Here is a 26663-nt window from a genome sequence, read left to right as displayed (position 1 = left end):
TTCCACTCCCATCCCATGTCGATATGGACAGTCACATTGCAACCTCTGACCTGATTCCCTCAGGGTAAAGGTTGATAACCAACCCCAGTGTTGAACCTGAGACAGGAGCCAGATGTGAGGAGAGAGTTCCTCTGGCATAGCAAACGATTAAGTGTCCTATTGAGGCAGTAGCAAACATAAAGATTCCTACTGAGGCAGTAGAAAATGATCAAGAATCCTACTGAGGCAGTAGCAAACGATCAAGTATCCTACTGAGGCAGTAGCAAACGATCAAGTATCCTACTGAGGCAGTAGCAAACGATCAAGTATCCTACTGAGGCAGTAGCAAACGATCAAGAATCCTACTGAGGCAGTAGCAAACGATCAAGTATCCTACTGAGGCAGTAGCAAACGATCAAGTATCCTACTGAGGCAGTAGCAAACGATCAAGTATCCTACTGAGGCAGTAGCAAACGATCAAGTATCCTACTGAGGCAGTAGCAAACGATCAAGTATCCTACTGAGGCAGTAGCAAACGATCAAGTATCCTACTGAGGCAGTAGCAAACGATCAAGAATCCTACTGAGGCAGTAGGAAACGATCAAGTATCCTCCTGAGGCAGTAGCAAACGATCAAGTATCCTACTGAGGCAGTAGCAAACGGTCAAGTATCCTACTGAGGCAGTAGCAAACGATCAAGAATCCTACTGAGGCAGTAGAAAACGATCAAGTATCCTACTGAGGCAGTAGAAAACGATCAAGTATGCTACTATCCTAGGTCAGGCTCTAGTGCAAGAGAAGGAGGAGGAGGAGGAAGGGGTGTGCTGTGTTTTAACATGTTGCATATGAGCAGGTATCCCTTTAAGCAACTGTTTGGATGTAGAGGGACTTGAAAGGGATCTCAGGCATGATGATCAGCTTTCCCTCTTTAATCATTTGGAACTCGTCTCTGAAGTCTCACTCTCTCCTGAGCCAAGCAAGCTGCAGTCAGGATTCAGGAAGACATACATTTTCACAGCTATTTACTCAGTCTAAGGTTTGGGCTATAACAATAAACCAACTTGATAACAGACCTGGGAACATCTCTTGTTGTAATGGCTGCCATAGTTACACGCAGGTCAGCAGACCCCCCCCCCCCCCCAACATTTTATTTATTTATTTAGTGCTTGATTGAGCTGGCGCAATGGAACCAAAAGTCCCAAAAGAGCAAACCCAGAGGATCTGGCACTCCATTCAGGCTCAATCAAACTATTAATGTATCTGAAAGAGAGCTATTTGAACCAGAGGCCCTACTAGGACAACATCCAATAAGGTGTAGATTCAGGGCTGGGCTTCTATTTGAGACCTCTGTGTGTAAGCCTATGTGGGGTGGTTTTGGGAGGGGTGTTGTTTGCCTATTTTGGTGTGTGGTTCAGATGCAGGCACTGCAGCCTACCCAGTGCATGACTGTTGCCCTAAACATTATCCCTCCCTCTTAAAAAAATGTCCAAAATTAGAGTTGACTCGACAGGAATGTTGCCCCTCCTCACTGAGGCTATAAGGGTAGAATTCAGAGCTGGGGGGGCAGTTTGTGTTGGACGTGCATGTACTTTGTCATGAAAAAGGCCAGATAAATTCATGCCTACTAGCAGGTGGTTTGTAGAAGGGACCACAGTGCAGTACAAGGGGGAGAGTTTAGAATAGCTTTTTTTTTATGTGTGTAACTGGTTTTAAATGAGTTGATAGATAGCTGAAAATCTTCCATGTACCCTCCTGCTGAGTGTGTTTGGCTGATATAGAATATAAGATGTCAGTTAGCTGAATAGTTAATTATATTATAATGTCAGTTCTGACAAGCCTTGCTTTATTATCACATAACAATGGTATGTAACCACATGTCCATGATGAAAAGCTTGTGTGATGACGGTAATAATTGGTGAAAGTCTGATAAATATGGAACATTCCAGCTGTAGTACATGCCCTCTGAAGCTGTAGTAGGCTGAACCCAGACTGTCTGTCAGAAGCTAACTGTTCGTTAGCCATATGTTGTGTAGAAATGTGTTCTTTGGCCAACACCAGAATTCTGGACAGTACTGTGAACCTTCACCTGAGAAAACAGCCAGGTGTCAAAGACACATATCATTTTGGCCTATTTGTAGGCCTATTTCAAATGTTGTAGTTTGTAAAGGTTGGAAGTAAAAGGACACATATGGATGTCAGAACAAAGCCTAATTAGCTTGATATATCAGCAGTAATTAGTTTACTGTACCTGTTAGCAATCACGGCTAACTGTAGCTGAAAAAGAATCAGGCTAAATGAAAAGGCAATGGACAGAGGCCTATAACGCAAAGGGATATTTTTATCCATGGATGCTCAGCATGTAAAAACAAATGTACTGTTGGCTATCTAAGGATCTCAACAGCACTCTCTGAAGGTGGAGAGCTCAAGTTAGTGGTGGTCAATCTATCATTTGAGTGTTGACTTCTGTCATTGTTGTGATTATGTCACTGATGGATTCCATCATTTTGGTGTTGTGACATGATAATACATGCTATTAGAGGCATAGAATTACATCTAAGTTGTTATCAATAAAACGTCACAATAAGGCAAGGACGGTAGCCCCACGATATCTCTCATTATTGGCCACCATTAATTTGATAATTGAATTATAAGTGAACTACAGCTGATTAGTATGAGTGGTTTAGGTTCACTTCACCATCCTTGGTGGGCTCTGCCTGTCAAGCAGCAGAAGGGCGCATTTGCCGATGTAAGCCCATTGTTAGCTGATAATGGCTTACTTTGCAAGCTACCGGTAGAAACTTTGTACAGTTGGCTAAACGTAGTGCTAAGTAGAGCTAATGTACTTTTTTCTCCAGCCAACGTAGGTCCGTCGCGTGAAGTTAGCTAACATGAACCCTTTTCAACATGCCAAATGGATCGGCTACCCTCACGAATCTGAAAAACATGATCAATAGATGTTTACTGATCATGACAAGCATGCAGTTACTTGCTGTGTAACTCTGATGACAGAGCTAAATGTGGAGTAATCTGAACTGTGTAGTTCTGACTATGCTCTTCAAGGTGATGGTATTAAAACCAAATAGGTCTAACATTTAACAACCCCTTAAAAGCAGCATGTAGTTGTCAATGGTTTTAGTGGAGCTGGGGGTCTCCTTGAACCCCAGCAGGCAAATCTAACACTCTGTACCTTATTGTAACGTTTATTGATAACGACCTGTAGAATCCCATTTGAATAGGATCTCTTTGGTTACAGGACTCTGATTGGCTGATGCATTTCCCACTGTCACCTGCACCTGCAGAAGATGAAAAGTGCACTGAATTGAATGCACTCTGTTACTGCCAACATCTACTTACGGTTTTGTCCATAAACCAACAAACAAAACAACTTTGCTGATAACTACTGATGAAAAATGTACATACTATGACTGTGATAAGTGGTTGTCTCACCCATAGAATCATTTAATAGGATCTCTATGGTCTCAACTATCTTAAGATGCACTAACTGTCAATCGCTCTGGATAAGAGAGGCTGCTAAATGTCTACATTTTTTATATATAATTTTAAAACTCCACTGAACAGAGCCACCTGTCACATATTTCTCCATACCTGACATTGGCCGCAGAAGAAAATGGAGAGTTGTCCAGGCCATGCATGCCATGTTTAACTGTTTTAAATTAACGGATCCAGCCTATACTGATAGCTACTCGGGTTCAGTGGACACTGAAAAGGCTGTCTGTTTGTCTCCACAGGGCTCTGATGAAACCATCCGAGTGGTATCCATGGATAAAGACTACCACGTGGAGTGCTATCACTGTGAAGTGGGTAAACATTAAGATACAAATTCCCTTTTCTATTTCCTTGTTGTTTTCCCTATATCTTTGTAGAGACTGGATGTTCTGTGTTGTTGGTGACCATACTAAATGTTAAAGCTGTCATCTTAGCAAGTATATCCACTATAAAATGCCTCGTTATTTCTCCACATGAATGTGCTTAAATGCCAGGGGGTAGATCCTATACCATATGTCAGCCTTCTCATCATATCAAGAACTCCATATTTCAGTCATCATTTAGTCTTTTAAAATAAACGTTAGAGAGATTCTGGAAAGCTATTTACTGCACACTGATCATAGACAAGGTGGTCCCAGTGCTTAATTACAGTCTTGGTACTAATTGCGAGCTAGAAAGAGGAGCTCAAGCACATGTTCATTTGCTTCGCTCGTCAACACTGTCTGATGATTCTCCTCAAGTGCCTCTTCTCCTGACTCCCGCCTCAACAGCATTTGATCACCAGTAAGCCGAGTGGAGACGAGAGCTTTTGAGGATCTCTCTCTCTGAATAGCTCCACTGTGGAAGCTAGTTAAACAATTAATAGGAGTGGAAAGAGGACACCCAATGTCCTTCTCAAACAGTGTTTAGTCTGTCAAGCCTGCTGGGCAATTCAAGGGGATTTAAGAATACCTTCAAGTTATTTCGCCTTTGACAAGGTTCTGTTCTTCTCAAAGATGTTTACATTGGAGGAGAGAATGGCCCACAATTCACCTTGCTGGTATAGATAGCTATGCCTCTGGAATATAGACAAATGTGTATTTTAAACCAGCGTTTTTAATGCATATTTTGCAGTTAAGATCCCATAGAATCAGATAGATGTAGATGGAATCACAATCACCTTTTGGGGTAATGTTCAAGTGTTATTCGATTTATTTGATAGGCTTTTCCCTTTTATCTTCCTCAACCCTCTGTGTTGGTCTGTAGGACTGTCAGATGGAGCTGAACGACGAGGAGGGGCACCGCTGCTACCCGCTGGACGGCCACCTCCTCTGCCACACCTGCCACCTGAAGCACATCGAGCCGGGCTGCGCCTCACCCACCGCTGCCTCCTACCAGCACCAGTTCTAGTTTTAGGATCTAGTGCATGGTGCCACCAGGTGGCCCTCTGAACTAACTGCCAATAACCAACCACAACCAATCTGCCCCAAAAAATGTCTATAATGGTTTGAATGATAATGTATGCCTTTACTGTACATCTCTGATGTAAGTGTGGTCCCTTTAGGGCTAATTGTGCGATTGGTTGATTGATTGATTGCGTGTGTGCATGTGTGGGAGCGTGCTTGTAAATGAGATAGACCTGTTATTATTTTTTTATGAAAAAATCTATTTCTCTATCGAAGACATTGTTTATTAGTTGTAAAGTGTTGAACTTTCATCTGACACGAATGTTAATACTCTGGAAATATTTTTTAAATATATATATATTTAAATACCAATGCCAAAGCACAGTTGTATTTTAATGACTGATACCAAAACAATTAAGCATGGAATTATAACAATACAATTTATAGTCTCAATTAGGTGCATTGTGTGTAAATAAATATGCATTTCATGTGCTTGTGTAAATATCCTGATCTTCATTTTCCCCTTTGTGTGCCACCAATTTCAGTTGCTCAGTTTGAATCAATGTGTTTGTAGATACTGATACAGTAGAAATAGTTTGCATAGCTGAATAGAGCAATTGCCCAGTTTTGTTGTATGTCTCTGTGTGTGGGTTATGAAGGTGCGTTTCCATGAATTTTTTTTACTAGAAATACCTTCATTACTCATTTTAGCTAATATGCAGGTAGTGTCTAGAAAGTCAAAGTTAGCAATTTAATACACAAACTGTACATGGTCCTTTATTGTTCCATGTCAGTGGGAATCATGTTGAATTAGTATTACATTTCTATTGTTAAATGAACCCTGGATGTTCTGTTCCCAACACTGATACTGGGCTAATATTCCCACTGTCCTCTGTCACACACCACTCATAGAATATACTTTCTATTGCATTATTAACCCAAATATGGCAGTTATGTTATGTCTGGGTCAACAATGTTTCCAAAATCCCTGCACACAATTACCACCCAAGAAAATAGATAACTAGGTTTATTCTATTCCAATAAACCCCCGAATTCAATATCTATGAACAACCCCTGATAACCCATTTTGGTTTGTAGTGACAAAAAAAGTGACTAAAAGATGAAGTTTCAGTAGGCTTAGTCTATCATATTTCATGATTTATTATATTTATCCTTGTTTGGAAAAAATCCCATGGTCATTCATCATATGTTCAAAGTATGTGACGTATGTGAAGTATTCCAGTCGTTTACTGTATTTGAAAATGATTTGAGAGATGTCCATATCTAATATTTAACTAAAATAAATGCATTGTAATAGATTGTCAAATTGTCTGTCTCTTCTTCATGAACAAGTAGCCTGTATACAACAACGAAAGCTTTTGCACAGCTGTGGTAGGTATATATTTACACAGGTATTTAGGATAATCCAAATAAATGCAGCCTTAAAGGCCAATCAGCAGTTGCAACGAGAACAAAGCGTTCCCCACCACTGTTTCAGTAAAAAATTGAGGGATTGGGTTGGAGAAATGTAATCCCTCTCATATTCATAGACATAGCTATGGATGCAAAATTTGTTTTTATTAACATTTACTTTGTTTTTTAAAAACATTGAGTAAAACAAGCTTATATTTTTGGTTCTGATGGGGTACGACAGTTATATAAATTTATTGATTCCCATTGATTCTTGAAGAATATAAATTATATTCTTCAAGAATCAATGGGTACAGAGCATTAATGTATGGATATATCAACTGCTGATTGTCCCTTTGAGGCTATTTGGACACACAAAAACATATAGAATACAAAAAGTTTGATAAACCTTAATATGAGCAGTAACGTCAGACCAGACAGCGATGTTTTTTCAACAAACTCCCTAGGCGACGAAAAGTTCTGAATCGGAAGATCAGAGTCAGCCAAGTCGAACACAATCAAACAAGTCATGATACCATCGAAACAAAGAATAATATCTTCCTTCATCATGACAACAAACAACCTTCATCTTCGGAGAAAAAATATCAGGGAAGATAAAAGGAACGAGCTAGCCAGGAGTCGAACCTAGAATCTTCTGATCCGTAGTCAGACGCGTTATCCATTGCGCCACTAGCCCGCTGGAAATGATACAGGCACTGTCACCTTATAAAGTTAACACGATCTGAGTTGTAGAGTAATAGTGCGATTACTAAACTGTAACTTTGATCAAATAATGTATTTGTGTGTGATACATAATAAGTTGCTGCCTATACTTTATCATAGTTTGCAAATGTACTACGACGCTAAATGTCTGACCCTGGACGCAAACTCCGGTCCAGCCATAATATACAATGTGCACATTCATTGACACGTCACTAGGTCAGACCTCTAAAGATGGCGACCGCCTACGAGAAATTCAACCTGTAAGTCTTGAAAATATATATCGTTTTCAGTCTTTTATTTTCAGAAGCTAGCTAGTACAACTTTTCTGAAAACGTTGCCATATTATGATGAGAGAAAATTGCCGTAGGTGTACGTCTAGAGCTAACTAGCAGATGATAAACTAGTTTGCTAACGTTCAACAGCAATTACAGGCTGCAGTCATTCGTATGCGAGATTTGTTTCAGTTTACAGTATTGTAGCTAACGTTAGTTTACAGTCATGTCAATGATGTGTAGTTGTGTTGTCCGTAACAGTACTTATTTAGCCATCTGCCTTTCGATTTAATTGAGTGGTAGAATTCAATCGATCTTGTTGATGAAGCAGCTAGCTAGTTAGCTTAGCTGTTAACGTTAGTTAGCCCATTGAGACAGCTAGTGAGCTAGCTTGTGGCGACGTTAGCCACTAACTAAGTTGAGCTTTTGCCAAATCAAGCCAATGTTTTCCCTTTGTATAAGGCGTCACCATGCCAAATGTTCGTCTACCAAGGGCACTGATTTTGTATCTCCCTCCTCTGTGCCCACTCTCCCCCCCATAGGCACACTACCCCAGAGAAGTTTTACATTGAGGCTTGTGATGACGGCTCCAATGATGTACTGTCCATTGACAGAGTGTCCACAGAAATGATCCTCACCGGTATGTTGAGTAGGCTGTGTGTGTGTGTGTGTGTGTGTGTGTGTGTGTGTGTGTGTGTGTGTGTGTGTGTGTGTGTGTGTGTGTGTGTGTGTGTGTGTGTGTGTTATATCATCATGGCATTATACTGTCTTATGCCGACCAAGTCCATTGTATATATTTTTTATTTAACTAGGAAAGTCGTTAAGAACAGATTCTTATTTACAATGACGGCCTACCTAAAGGGCTCCTGTGGGGACGGGGGCTGGGATTAAAAATAGGACAAAACACATCAGGACGAGAGATAAACGCAACACTACATAAAGAGAGACCTAAGACGACAACAGCATGGCAGCAACACATGACAACACAGCATGGTAGCAACATGACAACGACATGGTAACAACATGGCAGCAGCACAAAACGGTACAAACATTGTTGGGCACAGACCACAGCACAAAAGGCAAGAAGGTTGAGACAACAATACACCAAGCAAAGCAGTCACAACTGTCAGTAAGAGTGTCCATGATTGAGTCTTTGAATGAAGACAACTGTCCAGTTTGAGTGTTTGTTGCAGCTCGTTCCAGTCGCTAGCTGTAGCAAACTGAAAGATAAGCAAATGGTGGTTTGTGATCATAAAGGCAATGAAAAATGATGTGGCTCAGTTGGTAGAGCACTGTGCAACGACAGAGTTGTGGGCTTGATTCCCATGGGAGACCAGTACAAAAAAAGTATGAAAATGTCTGCACTCACTACTGTAAGTCACTCAAGATAATGCTTGAGTCTGCTAAAATGACTAAAATGTTTTTAAAAATGCTGATTGTTTGTATTTGTCTCTCTAGTGAGGAAGGACATTCCTCCCCATGCGGTCACCAGGCCAATATGTGGGATCATGGGAACTATCCGTCTGGTGGCAGGTAGGTTCAATCTTGCACTCTGTAAAATTATCCATTGAGAAGACTTTACCTGTGTACACACAACTGTTCTTAACAGGGTGAGTGTTTACTTTACCTGTGCCCCTCTGCCTACCCTCCCCAGGCACGTACCTCATCGTTGTCACAAAGAAGAAAAAGGTGGGTGACCTGTTGGGCCATGCTGTGTGGAAGGCTATGGACTTTGACGTTATCTCTTACAAGAAGACTGTGCTGCACCTGACAGACAACCAGGTAGGGAGGTGTGAGTTGGGGCCCCAGTGCCAGCCCACATCCACAAGCACTCAAGCTCAACATGACAACATGTTAATGACGGTGGGTTGTTTTGATGTGGATGCTGACCTGTCAAACCCTAGCCTGACCAATACAAATGCATTATATTGGACAGAGGATGCTAGGCATCTGTGCTGACATAGATGCCCTGTGTTGAATTGACTATGGAGCCGATCCACGGCAGACAGTGTGTCTGTAGACAGTCAAGTGTATGTGAAGGGCAAAGAGAAAGAGACCCCTTCTCACAGACAGAACAAGTACTGCATTCAGATGGTGTCATCATGTAGCTGTTACAAGAACACTCTGTTCTGTCCCCAAGTCTAGACAAGTGTTTCTCTATTAGTGAGCATCTCTATGTTGACTTCTAGTTACAGTACTGGTGGAGGAGATGTTATTTATAGTTTATACGTTTAGATTCCTTGTATGTATTTTTTTAGGATAGTGGTCATCCGATACTTTCTAACCATCATTCCACCTAACTTCTGTTTTGCTTTCCTTCTTCAACCTTCCTCCTGACCTCTCACCTTTGACCTCTGTGCTTTCCTTGGTCAACCTGCCACCTGACCTATCTTTGACCTCTGACCTCATCAGATGCAGGACAACAAAGCCTTCCTGTCCATGATCAACAGTGTTCTGCTCACAGACGGCTTCTACTTTGCTACAGACTACGACCTGACCCACACTCTGCAGAGACTTGCCAACACCAGCCCTGAGTTCCAGGAGATGAGCCTGCTGGAAAGGGTGAGAGAATGAGGGGATATATATGTTTGTGAGGGAGGAAAATAATGTAAAAACATGTTTCCATTTGGAGATACATTCATGAAAACACGAGTAATGTGTTTGTACTTGTGTCCTGTACAGATGCAGATATTTCCTATGCAGGGCATGTGGAAACAAGTCGAATGGTATGATAAAGATGTGTTGTGTTCTTGCCCTTTTTTTTTAGGCAGATCAGCGGTTTGTGTGGAATGGTCACCTGTTGAGAGAATTCATGCCACAGCCAGAGGTAAGGACAGAACTGACACATGTTAACCACTTGTGGTAAATATAGAAGGAATACGCTCCAGTACAGATCTTATGATCTTTCTAAACTGCATTGTCTCTGTTCTTCTCTTGACAGCTGCACAGGTTTGCTTTCCCAGTTGTCCACGGCTGTATCCTTTCATGTTTGTTTTTTTCTTACAAACTCCAGATTAAGACTTTTCCCACTCTTCAATTCTCATAAACAGGAAGACCTCATTACCACTTACTGTGTAAGACAACAGATATTGCCCATGTGAGAGGGCGGTTGTTTATAGTGACTGAACTGTTAAACAGCATTGTAGTTTAAACCCTGTAATCTGTAAATAGTGTGAAATCTACCCTCTGAACAGTTGCATGTGTGCACAACACACTAGATCACATGGTCATTTTCACGGTCATATTTTGCATGGGGTTTAGCGGTCTGAGTGACTGGATGTAAACCAGCTAGTGATTTCTCTAGATTAGTCTCGTCATTCTTTTCCCTGAGAAAAACATAGACCATGTATATGGTCGGCAGGGTAGCCTAGTGGTTAGAGCGTTGGACTAGCAACCGAAAGGTTGCAAATTCAAACCCCCGAGCTGACAAGGTACAAATCTGTCGTTCTGCCCCTGAACAGGCAGTTAACCCACTGTTCCTAGGCCGTCATTGAAAATAAGAATTTGTTCTTAACTGACTTGCCTAGTTAAATAAAGCTGAATAAATATCAATAGAAGTGAACTTGCAGTTTGCTCCTTTAGCCACAAGGCGGAGCGAGAGATTCATATAGGTCGCATTATAATTGGGAAATTAGGGGTATTGTATTTACAGACAAGGAAAGTTAATCCATTGACATAATATGATGGAGCCCACTTTTCTAAACATCACAACACTCCAAAACATTTTCTGAAAAGGAGGTCAGAGAAAGGTTGAATTCAGGAGGTAAAGTTAGGCTTTAAAGGTTAAGACCGTGTTATCCCTAACCATGTGTTGTCCAGTCATCATTATGAAGTCCTGCTGCATCAATGGGAAGATCTTTGACTGGAACATCATCTCCAGGCGGAGCTGCTTCAGGGCTGGAGTACGTTACTACGTTAGAGGTGATTGACTCCACATCCACCAGCACGTCTAACTGGAGCTTTCTGACTAGAGCAGGGATGACGGACAATTTTTTCCACAGTGGACCGGTGTGGGTGCAGGGGGTTTTGTTCCAGCCAAACAGTAATACACACAGTACCAGTCAAATGTTTGGACACGCCTACTCTTTCAAGGGGTTTTCCTTATTGTAGAATAATAGTGAAGACATCAGAACTATGAAATAACACATGGAATCATGTAGTAACCAAAAAAAGTGTTAAAAAAATATAAAATATAATTTTGATTCTTAAAAGTAGCACCCCTTTGCCTTGATGACTGCTTTGCACACTCTTGGCATTCAACCAGCTTCATGAGGAATGCTTTTCCAACAGTCTTGAAGGAGTGCCCACATTTGCTGAGCACTTGTTGGCTGCTTTTCCTTCACTCTGCGGTCCAAACCATCTCAATTGGGTTGTGGTCGGGTGATTGTGGAGGCCAGATCATCTGTGGCTCTTACACAGCCTGGAGGTGTATTGGGTCATTGTCCTGTAAAAAAAAAAAAAATGATAGTCCCACTAGGCGCAAACCAGATGGGATGGTGTATCGCTGCAGAATGCTGTGGTAGCCATGCTGGTTAAGTGTGACCTTGAATTCTAAATAAATAATGTGTCACCAGCAACGCACTCCCACACCATCACACCTCCTCCTCCATGCTTCACGGTGGGGCCCACACATGCGGAGATCATCCGTTCACCGACTCTGCGTCTCACATAGACACAGCGGTTGGAACCAAAAATCTGAAATATGGACTCATCAGACCAAAACACAGATTTCTACTGGTCTAATGTCCATTGCTAGTGTTTCTTGGCATGTCTCATTGATGTCTTTTAGTAGTGGTTTCTTTGCAGCAATTTGACCTTGAAGTCCTGATTCACGCAGTCTCCTCTGATCAGTTTACGTTGAGATGTGTCTGTTAATTGAACTCTGAAGTATTTATTTGGCCTGCAATTTCTGAGCTGCTGTTAACGCTAATTAACTTTTCCTCTGCAGCAGAGGTAACTCTGGGTCTTACTTTCCTGTGGCGGTCCTCATGAGAGCCAATTTCATCATAGCGCTTGCTGGTTTTGGCGACTACACTTGAAGAAACGTTCAAAGTTCTTAGTTTTCCGCATTAACAGATCTTCATGTCTTAAAGTATTGATGGACTTTCGTTTCTCTTTGCTTATTTGAGCTGTTTTTGCCATGACATAGCCCTATTTGGTAAAATACCAAGTCCATCTTCTGTATACCACCCCTACCTTGTCACAACACAACTGATTGGCTCAAACGCATTAAGAAGGAAATAAATTCCACAAGTTAACTTTTAACAAGGCACACCTGTTAATTGAAATGCATTCCAGGTAACTACCTCATAAATCTGGTTGAGAGAATGACAAGGCTGTGCAAAGCTGTCAACATAAATTTTTTTGTTTGCAGGGAGGTTCTGAGAATGTTTTACTATGGTTCCCTGAAAGTTTTTCTGTTAGGTTTTATTAACGTTCTGAGCAAAAGTTTCAATTGGACTTTTAACACTGCTATCTTAGTTTGGGTTAACTGTTTTGTGCACAGATAGGACACATGGAAATTCATATGCTTAGGCATTAATCATTCAAACGTGTTTCTTTTTTTTATAGTGGCATGGCATAGGTGAGATTCCAACCTATGCTCTTCTGTTCTCGATCCATGGAATTAGTCCACTGCACCACCAGGATGGAGCTAGCATGCCATATATTTTTCCAACAAATACAAAGTTGTTCATTTTAGTTTATAATTAGAATTATTCCCAATGTCAAACCACTTGGAGAACATTCCTAGAACATTACAAACATTGAAATTCAATGTAACCATGTTTGAACTTTTAGGAAATGTTCTGTTAAGGTAATGAAATACCAAGTATTTTCCTTCCTTAAATGTGCTGAGAATTTTCCAAGCAATGAACTATCCTGCACCATTTCTGGAAAGTTGTGGGAAGGTTTTTTGCAAAATAACCATAGGACAACCGCACTCTCACCAAGCTTTAAGAAACATGGTTCTCAGAACGTTATATGCTAGCTGGGTCTTCAATCAATATATTGATTAGTGGAATCAGGTGTTTTACAGCTGGGTTGGAACAAAACCCTGCACACACACCAGCCCTTTGCAGATAATATTGGCCTGTCCACTTTATAGTTTTACTGTCAATCACTCCTCGTTCAGACGGATCTTTACATAATGTCTATTTGGTCCATCAGGCATTGACTCAGAGGGTCATGCAGCTAACTTTGTGGAGACAGAGCAGATTGTCCAGTGCAGCGGGGGCAAGGCCTCATTCGTACAGACCCGAGGCTCCATCCCCTTCTACTGGTCCCAAAGACCCAACCTCAAGTACAAACCAAAACCTCAGATCAGCAAAACCATTGACCATGTAAGCTACCTGTTACAATATTTTTTTTTCATGTTCAAACATTTTAATTTACAGTACAAGTCATTTAATTACAGTAGAGGTATATGATATTGAGGATTACTATTACTGAGTTCTGAAGTCTTTCTTACCTTTATTGTCCTGCTTTCACAGCTGGATGGCTTCCAAAGGCATTTTGACTCGCAGATTATCATTTATGGAAAGCAAGTGATTTTAAATCTGATTGACCAGAAAGGCTCAGAAAAGCAATTGGAACAGGCCTTTGACAAAATGGTGTCCAGCTTGGGCAACGGCATGGTCAAGTAAGGACTATAGCTTTTCCCCATCATTCATTCTGATCCCACTCTGCTCGTCTTCTTCTAACGTCATTCATATATATATTTTTTTTTAGGGGTGAACATTCTGTCTAAAGTCATGGAACTCCAAATAACCCCTTAAAGAAGATGATTTAGTTGGATTTTACGTAACTTTTCTCCCTGTACCGTGCACCTCTAGATACATAGCGTTTGACTTCCACAAGGAATGCAGTCGGATGAGGTGGCATCGCCTGCAGATCTTAGTCGATATGGTGACAGAGATGCAGGATGAGTATGGGTAAGTATTTAGTCTGCATGGCCGGCCATGTCATTCTGTCTTTGTGTACTTAGTTTTTTTTTGGGGGGGGGGGGGGGTGTTCATCTCTCTGTGGTTTGCTGATTTGTTTTGTGACAAATGTTATTGTAAAATCAAATAGGAATGAAATAGTTTGATTGGTTGGTCAGGTACTTCCTGGTTGATGTGGATGGGAACGTTCTGGTGCAACAGGAAGGGATGTTCCGCAGTAACTGCATGGACTGTTTGGACCGTACCAACGTCATCCAGAGTCTGCTGGCACGACGCTCACTGCAGTCACAGCTGGAGGTGGGAACCACCAACCAGACACGCCCACACTGACTAGACATGTCTATTTTATTTTTATATATATATATATATATCACACACACTCCTACTACATCCATCTATTCCACAGGTGTCAAACTCCTTCCACGGAGGGCCAAGTGGCAACGGGTTCTCTCTTTCCTTGTACTTGATTGATGAATTAAGGTCACTAACTAGTAATGAACTCTCCACACCTGGTTGTCTAGGTCTTAATTGCAAGGAAAAACCCAAAACCAGCAGACACTAGGCCCTCCACGGAATGAGTTTGACATCCCTGATCTAAACACTTCCACCACATCTAGACACACTATCTGTCTTTGACATAATGAGCAATGTCATGGTCCTCTCTGTCCCACCTCAGGAGTTTTACTGTTCATTAAAGGTGTAGACCTAGCCTCCCCTTTTACATTCTGTAAAAGCAATGGTAAAAATCTTAATGGCAAACTACATTTCAGGAGGAGCTCGTCCATTTTGACCTAACAGACCTTTGACTTGACAAAGTCATGTGTTTCACAACTTCTACTTCTTCGACTCACTTGACCCACATTTGCAAATGAGCAACAAACTGACAAAACAGAGACTGGAAAATCCAAACTCTATGTTGAAGGCCTTTGACTAAAGCTGCTGTTTCTGTGGACTTTGACTGTGGGCTGTTTTAGTTGACTGTGGGCTGTTTTAGTTATCTGACCCTATGTGGGCTGTAAAAAAAAAAATCAGGTCTCATCTCACCCAGGTACCTTAAATACTTCAGGTATCATTGTGTTTTATTCAACTGTTTTAGCACTGTGGGTTAAATTGTCATTGAAACATGTATTAATAGTGTAGTAGTTAGGCTGCTGGTTTACCCACAGGGTGATGAAGGTGCAGTTGCATCAAGGTCTTTCGGGTAAACAACAGTGCTGAATCTGATGGCGACCATCTTGGTTCCACCTTGCCCCCTGTGGTCAGGCCACTGCAGTATCTCACCACACATCTTTGTTTATCTGCAGCGGCTGGGAGTTCTCCACATGGGCCAGAGGATTGAAGATCAGTCCGACTTCGAGAAGATCTACAAAAATGGTGATCCTCAGCTGAAATCTGCACACTTTCCTACCCCTCTGCCAGCACGAGCACAGCATTGTTTTCCTTATGAGATTAATCAAACCCTACGGTTTATTAACATGATTGAAATCCTCCCCTCTTTCCACTCACTAAATCTGTTTTCTTTCTTCCACCCCCCTTTTCCTCTCTCACCCTTCCTCACTGCAGCGTGGGCAGACAATGCCAATGCGTGTGCCAAGCAGTATGCTGGCACAGGGGCCTTGAAGACGGACTTCACAAGGTGAGAGAGAGGGGCTCACGTGTTTCTTGCTAATCTGGTGATTAGCAAACTAAGGCACAGGACTGGCTCTCTTCATGGATTCCAATAGAACTTGTCCATTTCTACAATGACAGAGAACTAGTTGTCTTTCTGCTGGCACAGTACCATCCCACTGTCAGTCACACCCCACACACCTATGAAGTTGGCCATGCATTATTGGCTATGAACTACATAAAACATTGATGAGTATTGAATGGACTGGTGCCCTTAGAACAGGGAGGAAGGAGTAGGATGTTTTGCTAGTGACCTTTGTTATAACCAGGAAGACAACTCTTGAGTAAGAGCGTGCTCAGGAAAGGGTGGAGGATGACGTCGATGATTATTTGTAGTGTGTGTGAGAGATTATGACGAGGATGACTGAAGAGTTGCTCATCTCTCAGAACAGGGAAGAGGACACAATGGGGGCTGGTGATGGATGGATGGAACTCCATGATCAGATACTACAAGAACAACTTCTCAGATGGTTTCAGACAGGTGTGTGTGTGTCTACTGTGCATGTGTGCCAGTTATTAGTCATGTTTTTGTAAATGTGACTAATAAAAAATGCTTGACGTGTGTGGTAACTGATAATTGAGACATCTCTCCTGATCATCAGGACTCTATTGATCTGTTCCTGGGTAACTATTCCATTGATGAGGCAGACATGACCACACCCCTTCATGAGACCAAAGACTGGAAGTTCCTCACGGTGAGATCGGATTGGCTAGGCCTGATCACTGCTATGTGTACTGATTGGCTACAATATGTGTTGGTTTCAGTCACAGGTGGTAGATTGAGATTTCGTTATCTTATTTAACTCCTATTTCCCCTCTCCCCCTTTAGTTGCCCATTATCATGGTTGTGGCATTCTCCATGTGTATCATCTGCCTCCTCATGGCTGGTAAGACCGCAGTGGACTCCCTTGTCAATTCTACATTGAATCCTAATAGGGGCATGGAATTTGTTTGAAAATTCTAGTTACACCTGCACCAATCTCAAGTTAGGATTTGGTCCCATAAACACATTTTGCCGTACTTCGTTTTACAACACTGTTTCCACTGGTATTGACTAGGCAAGTATGTGCTATCAATGAGTACTTTTTCGGTACCTAGTTATTACCTGTAGTCACCCTCCGTGTCTCCCCCCCTCAGGTGACACGTGGACGGAGACCCTGGCGTATGTGCTGTTCTGGGGCACAGCTAGCTTCGTGACGGCCGGCGTCATCCTCTTCAACGGGCGGGAGTTTGTAGACGCGCCCAAGCTGGTCCAGAAGGAGAAGATGGACTGAATGTGTGCGTGTGGAAAGCAGCTACGCCCCACAGACTTCTCCTCTTCCTCTTCATCCCACTCTTCTTCATCATCGTACCCTCAGGATCAGCGGGCCTGGAGCCTGTACTGATTACTGAGCCAACGGCATGAGGAAGAGGAGGAGGAGGATGGGGTGAGAGAAAGGCCAGGTGTATGATGTAGGGCTGTGAAGCATACAGGGACTCGCTCTGCACTGGCCTGCTGCTGTCCACACCACTAAGCACATTATTTGGGCTGGGGCTGGGGAAGATCCCTAACCTTGTCCATAGACTGACTATATAAGCTGAAAACGGTCTGATTTTATGATACAATACCCCACTACGGTAACACAGTTACCCTTCTGCACGGAATGCATATGAACGGGCACTGCTGTTGTTGCCATAGCAACCTTGCCAAGGGAACTACTTTAAAAAAATATCTTGCTTTTTTGTTGATTTGTCACCTAGCTACATCATGTCATATTTGCTCTGTTGGTTGCCATATTGTTTCAGTGTCATTGCCCCTTAGTGGTCGATCTGAAGGTAGTGTCTTAGTGTGATAGCTGACCTATTGGGTGCCAGTGGCTGTCTGTCAGCCCAGCCCAAGCCATGATCCCAAAACTAGGTCACCAATAGTCATGGAGAGAATGTGCTAGCTGGTCAATGGTTGGTGAGGGAATGGTCTAGCTGGCCAATAGGCAGGAAGAGAACGTGCTAGCTGGTCAATGGTTGTTGAGAGAATGTTCTAGCTAGCCAATAGTTGGGGAGAAAATGGGCTGAACTGTTTCAATAGGGAACTTTAGTTATGGTGCCCCATCACCATTAATGCCATAACTGCCCATACTATTCTCGCTCACTGCACTTCTGAGTGCACAGAAACTAAGCGTTTCACATGAGGATTGCTCTGAGATGTGACGAGAGGGATGTTTGTCTGTGTGGTATGTCTGGCTGTCAAGTCTTCCCAGGTATGGAAAGCTTCATGAAACAGCTGGAAAGACAAATCCTCATTAGTTTCTAACAACCAAAAGGTGTGAGAGGGCATCAAACTATATACTATAGTGAGTAGGATCTGTCTTTGACCAGTAGACTGTGAGGCCCAGACCTAGGCTAATAATGAAGCATGGATTTAATGGTCCAATGCAGCCATTTCTATCTCAATATCAAGTCATTTCTGGGTAACAATTAAGTAACTTACTGTTATTGTTTTCAATTAAAATGGTTGTCTAGGATTGTCTGGGAATGGTTTTGGGGGAGGGGGAAACTGAACTAGCTGTTATTGGCAGAGATGTTTGGAAATCTTTGTTATTCATCTTTTAACTAATTTTTACTGTCTGGTGATGTCACCAGCAGGTCAAAACTCCATCCCACCAAAACAGCCTGAAATTTCAGGCGGTCTTTTCAATAATTCAATAATAATAATTTTCACAGTATTATTTCCAACCTGGAAATGTACACTGCTCAAAAAAATAAAGGGAACACTAAAATAACACATCTGAATGAATGAAATATTCTCATTAGATAATTTTTTTGTGATTTTGTTGTCAGCACATTCAACTATGTAAAAAAAAAAAAGTATCAATGGAAATCAAATTTATCAACCCATGGAGGTCTGGATTTGGAGACACACTGAAAATTAAAGTGGAAAACCACACTACAGGCTAATCCAACTTTGATGTAATGTCCTTAAAACAAGACTAAATGAGGCTCAGTAGTGTGTGGCCTCCACGTGCCTATATGACCTCCCTACCAGGCCTGGGCATGCTCCTGATGAGGTGGCGGATGGTCTCCTGAGGGATCTCCTCCCAGACCTGGACTAAAGCATCTGCCAACTCCTGGACAGTCTATGGTGCAACGTGGCGTTGGTGGATGGAGCGAGACATGATGTCCCAGATGTGGTCAATTGGATTCAGGTCTGGGGAACGGGCGGGCCAGTCCATAGCATCAATGCCTTCCTCTTGCAGGAACTGCTGACACACTCCAGCCACATGAGGTCTAGCATTGTCTTGCATTAGGAGGAACCCAGGGCCAACCGCACCAGCATATGGTCTCACAAGGGGTCTGAGGATCTCATCTCGGTACCTAATGGCAGTCAGGCTACCTCTGGCGAGCACATGGAGGGCTGTGCGGCCCCCCAAAGAAATGCCACCCCACACCATGACTGACCCACCGCCAAACCGGTCATGCTGGAGGATGTTGCAGGCAGCAGAACGTTCTCTACGGCGTCTCCAGACTCTGTCACGTCTGTCACGTGCTCAGTGTGAACCTGCTTTCATCTGTGAAGAGCACAGGGCGCCAGTGGCGAATTTGCCAATCTTGGTGTTCTCTGGCAAATGCCAAACGTCCTGCACGGTGTTGGGCTGTAAGCACAACCCCCACCTGTGGATGTCGGGCCCTCATACCACCCTCATGGAGTCTGTTTCTGACTGTTTGAGCAGACACATGCACATTTGTGGCCTGCTGGAGGTCATTTTGCAGGGCTCTGGCAGTGCTCCTCCTGCTCCTCCTTGCACAAAGGCGGAGGTAGCGGTCCTGCTGCTGGGTTGTTGCCCTCCTACGGCCTCCTTCACGTCTCCTGATGTACTGGCCTGTCTCCTGGTAGCGGCTCCATGCTCTGGACACTACGCTGACAGACACTGCAAACCTTCTTGCCACAGCTCGCATTGATGTGTCATCCTGGATGAGCTGCACTACCTGAGCCACTTGTGTGGGTTGTAGACTCCGTCTCATGCTACCACTAGAGTGAAAGCACCGCCAGCATTCAAAAGTGACCAAAACATCAGCCAGGAAGCACAGGAACTGAGAAGTGGTCTGTGGTTACCACCTGCAGAACCACTCCTTTATTGGGTTTGTCTTGCTAATTGCCTATAATTTCCACCTGTTGTCTATTCCATTTGCACAATAGCATGTGAAATTTATTGTGAATCAGTGTTGCTTCCTCAGTGAACAGTTTGATTTCACAGAAGTGTGATTGACTTGGAGTTACATTGTGTTGTTTAAGTGTTCCCTTTATTTTTTTGAGCAGTGTATATAAAGCACGGGAAAATCTAGTTTTTGATCAAACTGGGCATTTTAAACAAAGTCTCATGGGACATTGGCAATTTTAAATGGCACTTGTCCTCTATGACGATCTCTAAGTGTTTTAGTGTCTCAGGATGGAAATGTGAACTGTTGCTCTCTCTTACACAATCTTTCTCTATATTATTTATCTTTTGATTATTGGCTGTTCTGTGGCACTAGCCCCAAGTCAAAATCTGCTTCTTTACCACCGGTCATTATAAGAGATGGGGTGTTTAGTAGCAGGATTGGGTCCAATTCCATTTGAATTCAGTCGATTCAGGAATTAAGTTCCAATTCACAACATTCTCATTGAGAACATGTTTAATTGGAATGGGAATGTCAGTTTACCTCCTGAATTGAAATTAAATTGAGCCCAACCCTGGTGTATAGTGTACATAATCATTACAGGATCACACTTACCTTACCTGCTGCCAGAGTGGCACCTGCTGATCTGAGAATGTTAAGAAAAAAGTATGTAATATTTGTAATATTAAATTGATTATATTGCCGCTTATGTGTCTTTCCACTTCAACTGTAGTGGTGCAAAATGACAATGAGAGAGTACGTATGTCCTATAACTTTAAATGTTGTGGTCCAATAATACATTGGTGTTACTATGATAAAGCATAACCCAAGGTACACATCGGCTGCCATGCCAATGGACAACAGTGCATTATCAGCCATAAGCCTATCAAATTCAAGAATCAGCCAGCGTAGTGTCTCTTGCTGATCTGTGTTTTTAAACAGATGATTTAGGTGCCATGTAAGCCTAGATACAATTTAATGTAATGACAAAGCATTGTATGCTTGTAAGAATGATGTGCAAAATGATCAATACAAATGACTGTGATATTTAAGCTGAGTCATGTTTGAGCGGTTTTACACATCTTTTTGGTTTGACTGCTTTACCAATGAAAATGGGTTGCTACTGTTGACTCAAGGCAGTATGAAGAAAACAATCTGGACCACAGTTTTTATTGTTTTATAGGCCTATATTATTGTCACATGTTTTTGTTTCAGAGGATTTATTTTGGGGCAGTTATTTTCCAGGATATTAATTTGTTATTATTGTGTTTTTTTTTGTCACTTTAAACATCGTTGTGTTCAAGAATTGTGTAATAAATGTATCATCAGTCTTTCTGTACCATTTCCTAATATTGTTCTATAAAAATTGTTATTTGACATGAAATGTAGCCTATTTATTGTCCATAGTGTTTTCTGGTTTAGTTAAGTTTTAAGTGACAATATGGAGCATACTATTGGTGAAGTAATAAAAGCAGTGTCCTTCCTTCCTTTAGGGGGTAGTTTATGTGTCGCAGTCCATTTTAGCAAGTGTATTCTTTATTAGATAATGGTTAATCATTGTCCGGTTTCTTTTCCGAACTTTGATACACTATGCAAGGCTTTTAATGTTCCTCATAACATCTAATAGGATCACTTCTCATCAGCATCCTTGACTCAATTGGCTATGCGGTTTTGCCTTTTTGAAGAGTAATGGTCATTCTACAGGGTTGAAGATATGACAGCCTATCAGCTTTATAACAGAACTCATTATATCCATTGTCCTGGTGTCATACAGTCAGCCTACATCTCTCTCTATACATAATGTTTTCAATGAAATTATCCTCAAGGAGGAGATTAAGGAGTTGACATGCCAAGATCAGTCATGACATGTGAGGGGGATTTTTGCATACAACGAGGGATCAAGGATGGATTTTGGAACTAGATGTTCATACTATAGTTTGAGGACATGCATGTCCAGCCTGCTTTAGCTGTAATTCCTATCATCTATATTAAGGTTTGTTTTAGAGTGAACATTGTGGAAGAAATAACAATAGGGTATTTCTGTTTTTAATTTTTAATCCATTTGCAAACATTTCTAAAAAGCTGTTTTCCCTTTGTTATTATGTGGTGGTGTGCAGATTGATTAGGGAAAAAAAATGAATTTATTTAATCATTTTAGAATAAGGCTGTAATGTAACAAAATGTGGAAAAGGGGAAGGGGTCTGAATCCTTTCTGAATGCACTGTAGACCAAGGTTAGTTTTAGAGCTAAAATGTTTTGTAAGAAATGGTTTTGAAGCCTGTTTATACCTGGTTTATTCCTGTCTCCTGATCTTGTGCACATTCTGAGTGTGCCCACATTTTCAGTAATCTGTCTTCCGTCTCTTATCCATCCACTGTCTGCACAATTTGTCATGGTCCCTCCCTGTATCCAAACATATGTATGCTATTCTTTCATAAATGTTTTTATTTATTTTAAAACATACATTGATGTCATAAGTCAATGATTTTAGAGGGCGGGATAATGATTATTTAAATGGTTTCTCTGTCCAGATCTGTCTACACAAGATATCCAGACAATCCGTGCCTGACTACCTCCAGAGGTGGTTAGGATCACAATGAGTCTTTTAATCATCTACACCTGTCTAAAAATGTGGGCACAATCAGAATATGGACAAGATCAGGACAAAGGACGCATTTGAGCATTTGGTAAGCTTTAAATGGGGCTTTGGAGCGGTGGCAATTTTTAAATCATTGAGATCAGCTGTGTGGAGGATCTTAGCCTATATTAATGGATCACCTCACTGTAATACGGCGGTCAATAGTGGTTGCAATTGGCCCAATCTCTTAAGATTGTGACTGTAAATGCCTGTTCTTGTCTAACCCCACACACACGTCCGTTGAGCCCTACCCAGGTCAGGGCCTATCAGGGACACCAGGTGCCATAGACCTACACAGAATGCAAAGATCCAAAAAACAGAAAGGTCCAATGAAATGATGCTTTAGGTGAATAAATATGACTCAGTTCTATCAATAGGGCTGAAAGTTCCAACAGAATCAACTACAGTATATTCACAACTGCCCTTAATGAGTATATCCTTATTCAAAACTATTTTCTTGACAGTTCTTCCCTAGGTGGCATAGTGCTGCAAAGCAAGAGAGGTACAGACTGCTCTTGCTGTTATTCTCACCATTTGTGATGCCTTGAGGCACAGTATGTCAGTATGTTGATTTTACTTGATTTTATTAGGATCCACATTAGCTGACGCCATGACGACAGCTAGTCTACTTGGGGTCTGACACATACCGAAAAAGACATGACAGACGTTACAAAAACATTGACAAGTAGACATTTAAAATACCTGAAAGTTAACGTTTAACAGTCAATTATATTCAGTGGTCAGTATCCAGTCATATGGTCAATCTCATTAGATTCGATTTTTTTCTTGAATATGGATCTACTTTTCCCCTGGGAAATGTCAACCAACTATCACAAAGTATTTTTGAAATACACAGGACAGTTTTTTTTTTAAATGGTGTCCAGCACACAATTTTCTATTCAGTGCATTTCAGTCACAGAAAAAGACAGTAGGTTTTATTTTTTCATGTGACTAATACACATTTGGAGTAAGTAATTTGCATATATTTCATAATAATCTGTAATAGTGTGTGATTGCGGCCCGCAACTCGAGTCGTTCCTGCATGTTGGCATTCCTAAATATGCAGGAATAGATATACCAGCCACCCTCTTTATCCAAGCTGTGATGAAAGCTGTGATAAACAGACACAGACACCCTCGCTGTAACGTTAACAGAACGCCTGTGTAAAGTTACTGGAGTACTAGCTAGCTCACGGTGTCATTTGCTCCCGCCTGCCGAGCACCTGCCCTTGCCGTAACGTTAACAGAACTGCTGGATAGCAGTGTTCGGCAGGCGGGGGTGAAGGACACCCCTGTTGCTACTGGTGTCGCTCCCACTGTGTATGTTAAAACGGCCAACTGTAGCCATCTGAGCGGTTTTGCTTCTGAGGCTGATTCTACTTTGGTCTGACCCACTACAAGCGGTCCGGCAAGAAGCAGGCAGATTTGTCCACATCCAGAGTTTTATTCTCTAGTCACCACCTCACAGTTGCACACACACACAGATTTGCATCAGAAGTGATTTTTGTGGTTTCTATAGAAGAATAGAACTAAACATGCATATTGGGGCTCCCGAGTGGTGCAGTGGTCTAAGGCATCTCAGTGCTAGAGGCGCCACTACAGACCCTGGTTCAATTCCAGGCTGTATCACAACCGGTCGTTTCATAGGGCGGTGCGCAATTGGCTCAGCATCGTTAGGGTTTGGCCGGGTAGGCCGTCATTGTAAATAACAATTTGTTCTTAACTGACTTGCCTGGTTAAATAAATTAAAACATTTTTTAACAATGGTACTGCAAACTACACAATGCAATACTTACATAGCCCAATAAATAGCATGGTATTACAACATAACACATCAGAGATATTCACACATTCAATTATCTTTAAGGTCCCTCAGTCGTGCAATGAATTTCAAACACAGATTCCCTCACAAAGAAGTGCACCTATTGGTAGATGAGTTTAAAAAAACAGACATTGAATGTCCTTTTGAGCATGGGGAAGTTATTTACACTTTGGTGTATCAATACACCCAGTCACTATAAAGATACAGGTGTCCTTCCTAACTCAGTTGCTGTAGAGGAAGGAAACCGCTCAGTGATTTCACCATGAGGCAAATGGTGACTTTAGAACAGTTACAGAGTGTATCACTTTACTGCAGTCAAATAACCTAGTGGCCTCACAGGGGGAATGTTCTTCATATTTTTCATAATTTCATAATGAATAAACTTTTTTTGTCAGAAAATCCAGTGTTTCCATGTCAAATTGTTTTGTCTTACTTCAGTCTTCTGTGATGTATATAAAGTGTAATATTGGGATGCAAACTCAACATTTATTACATGTCAACTCTATATCTGACACGGTATAGGTGTCTTCTTTTTTAAGCCCATAACATGTGTGAGATGTATACTTTTGTTTCAAAATAGATTGTTTAAGACTACCATGGAATTCTGTGTGACCCTGGTTTAGCCCACTGTAGTAAAAGGTTAATGGCTGTGATTCGAGAAAACTGAGAAAATTACAATACTAACCTAATTGACAGAGTAAAAAGATATTCCAAAACATGCATCCTGTTTGCAATAAGGCACTAAAATAAAACTGCCCCAAATTGTGCAAATAAATTTGCTTCATGTCCTGAATACAAAGCGTTATGTGAATCTGGTGAATAACTGGCTTAGAGCGGTGGTAGTCAGGAGAGTAGTGACGGTATTGGTGCTCCTGCTGCGGTGACTCAGGCCAGGAGGGCCTACAGAACACTCTCGTGAACTGTTCCATTTCATAGACAGCTCCTCATATTCTCTCAGCAGCTCCCAACTGGAGAGGGTGTGGTCTACAGCAGGGCTTGTCTCTTAGATCTCATCTCTTTGATGAGAGAGGTGCGTAAGGCCTCTCAGCTTCCTCAGGTGTATGACAGCTTTGTGTGGCAATGTGAGCTGAGGTGGGTGGTGATCTCATGGTGAGATGCACAAACTCCTCTTCAGGGTACCTCAACATCACAACTATAGCAGGTTAGAATCTGTCTGGAAGAACCATGTAAAAACGGCTAGCTGAAGCTGTCTGAGCGGTTGGCTTCTGAGCCCTCGTCTGCTAGTGACTTAAGCTGACTCTGTTTTGATCTGACCCCTTACAGGCAGTCCGACAAGAACCAAGCAGTTGTGTCCATATCCAGAGTTTTATTCTCTTAGTCACCACACACACGCACACGCACACAAAAAAAGTAATTTATGTGGTTTAGAATATAAATAAATATGCATATTAACATGGTACTGCAAGCTACACAATTGGATCTTTACATAGCCCAATAAACAGCATGGAGTTACAACATAACACATTAGAGATATTCACATAGACTAGTCTCAACAGAGAGTGAGGATAATTACTGATCCGCCTGACAGTCAAGATTTATGGCCCTGTCTGTCCTGACAGCTAGTGATTTTATGTGTCACCATTGCCTAAAGGGACTTTTCACCCTGGAGGAACCTGGGCTTGGTTTCTTGTACGAGGCATTTCTATGTCAGTGAGATGTGTTTCACACATAATTGCCAAGGAGGAAGGCAGGTTTGGGTTATCATTTGACTGCTTCCAGTGTATTGATGGGGGGGGGGGGGTGAGATTTGAAAATAAATCTAATCCTGTTTTGTGGCATTTCGCAAAGACTGTGTAATATATTCATCGCACTATACGTTTGTGTGTGTATAGATATGGTTGTCCTTGTTCCATAAAGTCATTGGATGTCTGGCAGTGATGCTCCTAACAGTGGATTAATTGCTAAAGATTCAAGCTGACACTTTTTTTTCAGTCTCTGAAAGACTACAACTGGTGTGGGACTGGTGTTTTGTGCTCTGGCACTGTCTCTCCCCCAAGGAGGGATTTTTTGAAAGGGAGGCGGACACTAAAGACACAATCCTTTGGGCAAAACTGAAAGAACTGACAAGACCGCAATGGCTTCAGGTGATTGCCCTCATCAACACGAATTTGACGATGGAGCATTTTTTTTATGTTCTAATATCTACATGGAAACATTCAACCATA

At 41.9% G+C, this 26663-nt stretch overlaps 2 protein-coding genes and 1 non-coding gene across 4 annotated transcripts in view; 2 read left to right on the top strand and 1 right to left on the bottom strand.

Annotated features, from left to right (window-relative positions):
• The window catches only part of LOC110539285 (LIM domain-containing protein 1), a 33037-nt gene extending 26840 nt beyond the window's left edge, over window positions 1–6197 (top strand). For both annotated transcript variants that reach the window (XM_036943662.2, XM_090193884.1), the window contains exons 7-8: window positions 3728–3796; window positions 4731–6197. In XM_036943662.2, coding sequence (XP_036799557.2) covers window positions 3728–3796; window positions 4731–4874 — 213 coding nt within the window. In that variant the 3' untranslated portion in view covers window positions 4875–6197. The remainder of the gene's footprint in view (window positions 1–3727; window positions 3797–4730) is intronic.
• A 707-nt stretch (window positions 6198–6904) lies between these two features.
• On the bottom strand, window positions 6905–6977 carry trnar-acg (transfer RNA arginine (anticodon ACG)). The gene has a single exon. It is a non-coding gene; the product is annotated as a tRNA-Arg (tRNA).
• LOC110539269 (phosphatidylinositol-3-phosphatase SAC1-B) lies at window positions 6942–18648 on the top strand. Its single transcript, XM_021626149.3, has 18 exons — window positions 6942–7263; window positions 7818–7915; window positions 8734–8808; window positions 8930–9057; window positions 9688–9837; window positions 10043–10102; window positions 10217–10250; window positions 11095–11196; window positions 13444–13616; window positions 13767–13915; window positions 14109–14207; window positions 14375–14513; window positions 15521–15590; window positions 15780–15852; window positions 16272–16365; window positions 16487–16579; window positions 16714–16771; window positions 17022–18648. The coding sequence occupies exons 1-18, from the start codon at window positions 7235–7237 to the stop codon at window positions 17156–17158; spliced, it is 1761 nt and encodes a 586-aa protein (XP_021481824.1). The 5' UTR covers window positions 6942–7234; the 3' UTR covers window positions 17159–18648.
• The last annotated feature ends 8015 nt before the right edge of the window (window positions 18649–26663 follow it).

Source organism: Oncorhynchus mykiss, chromosome 2 (assembly GCF_057628025.1).
Source record: "Oncorhynchus mykiss isolate SJ-2025 chromosome 2, ASM5762802v1, whole genome shotgun sequence".
NCBI classification, from domain to species: Eukaryota; Metazoa; Chordata; class Actinopteri; order Salmoniformes; family Salmonidae; genus Oncorhynchus; species Oncorhynchus mykiss.
The sequence above is the reverse complement of the archived record's forward strand: the minus strand, read 5'-3'. Positions and strand labels throughout refer to the sequence as shown.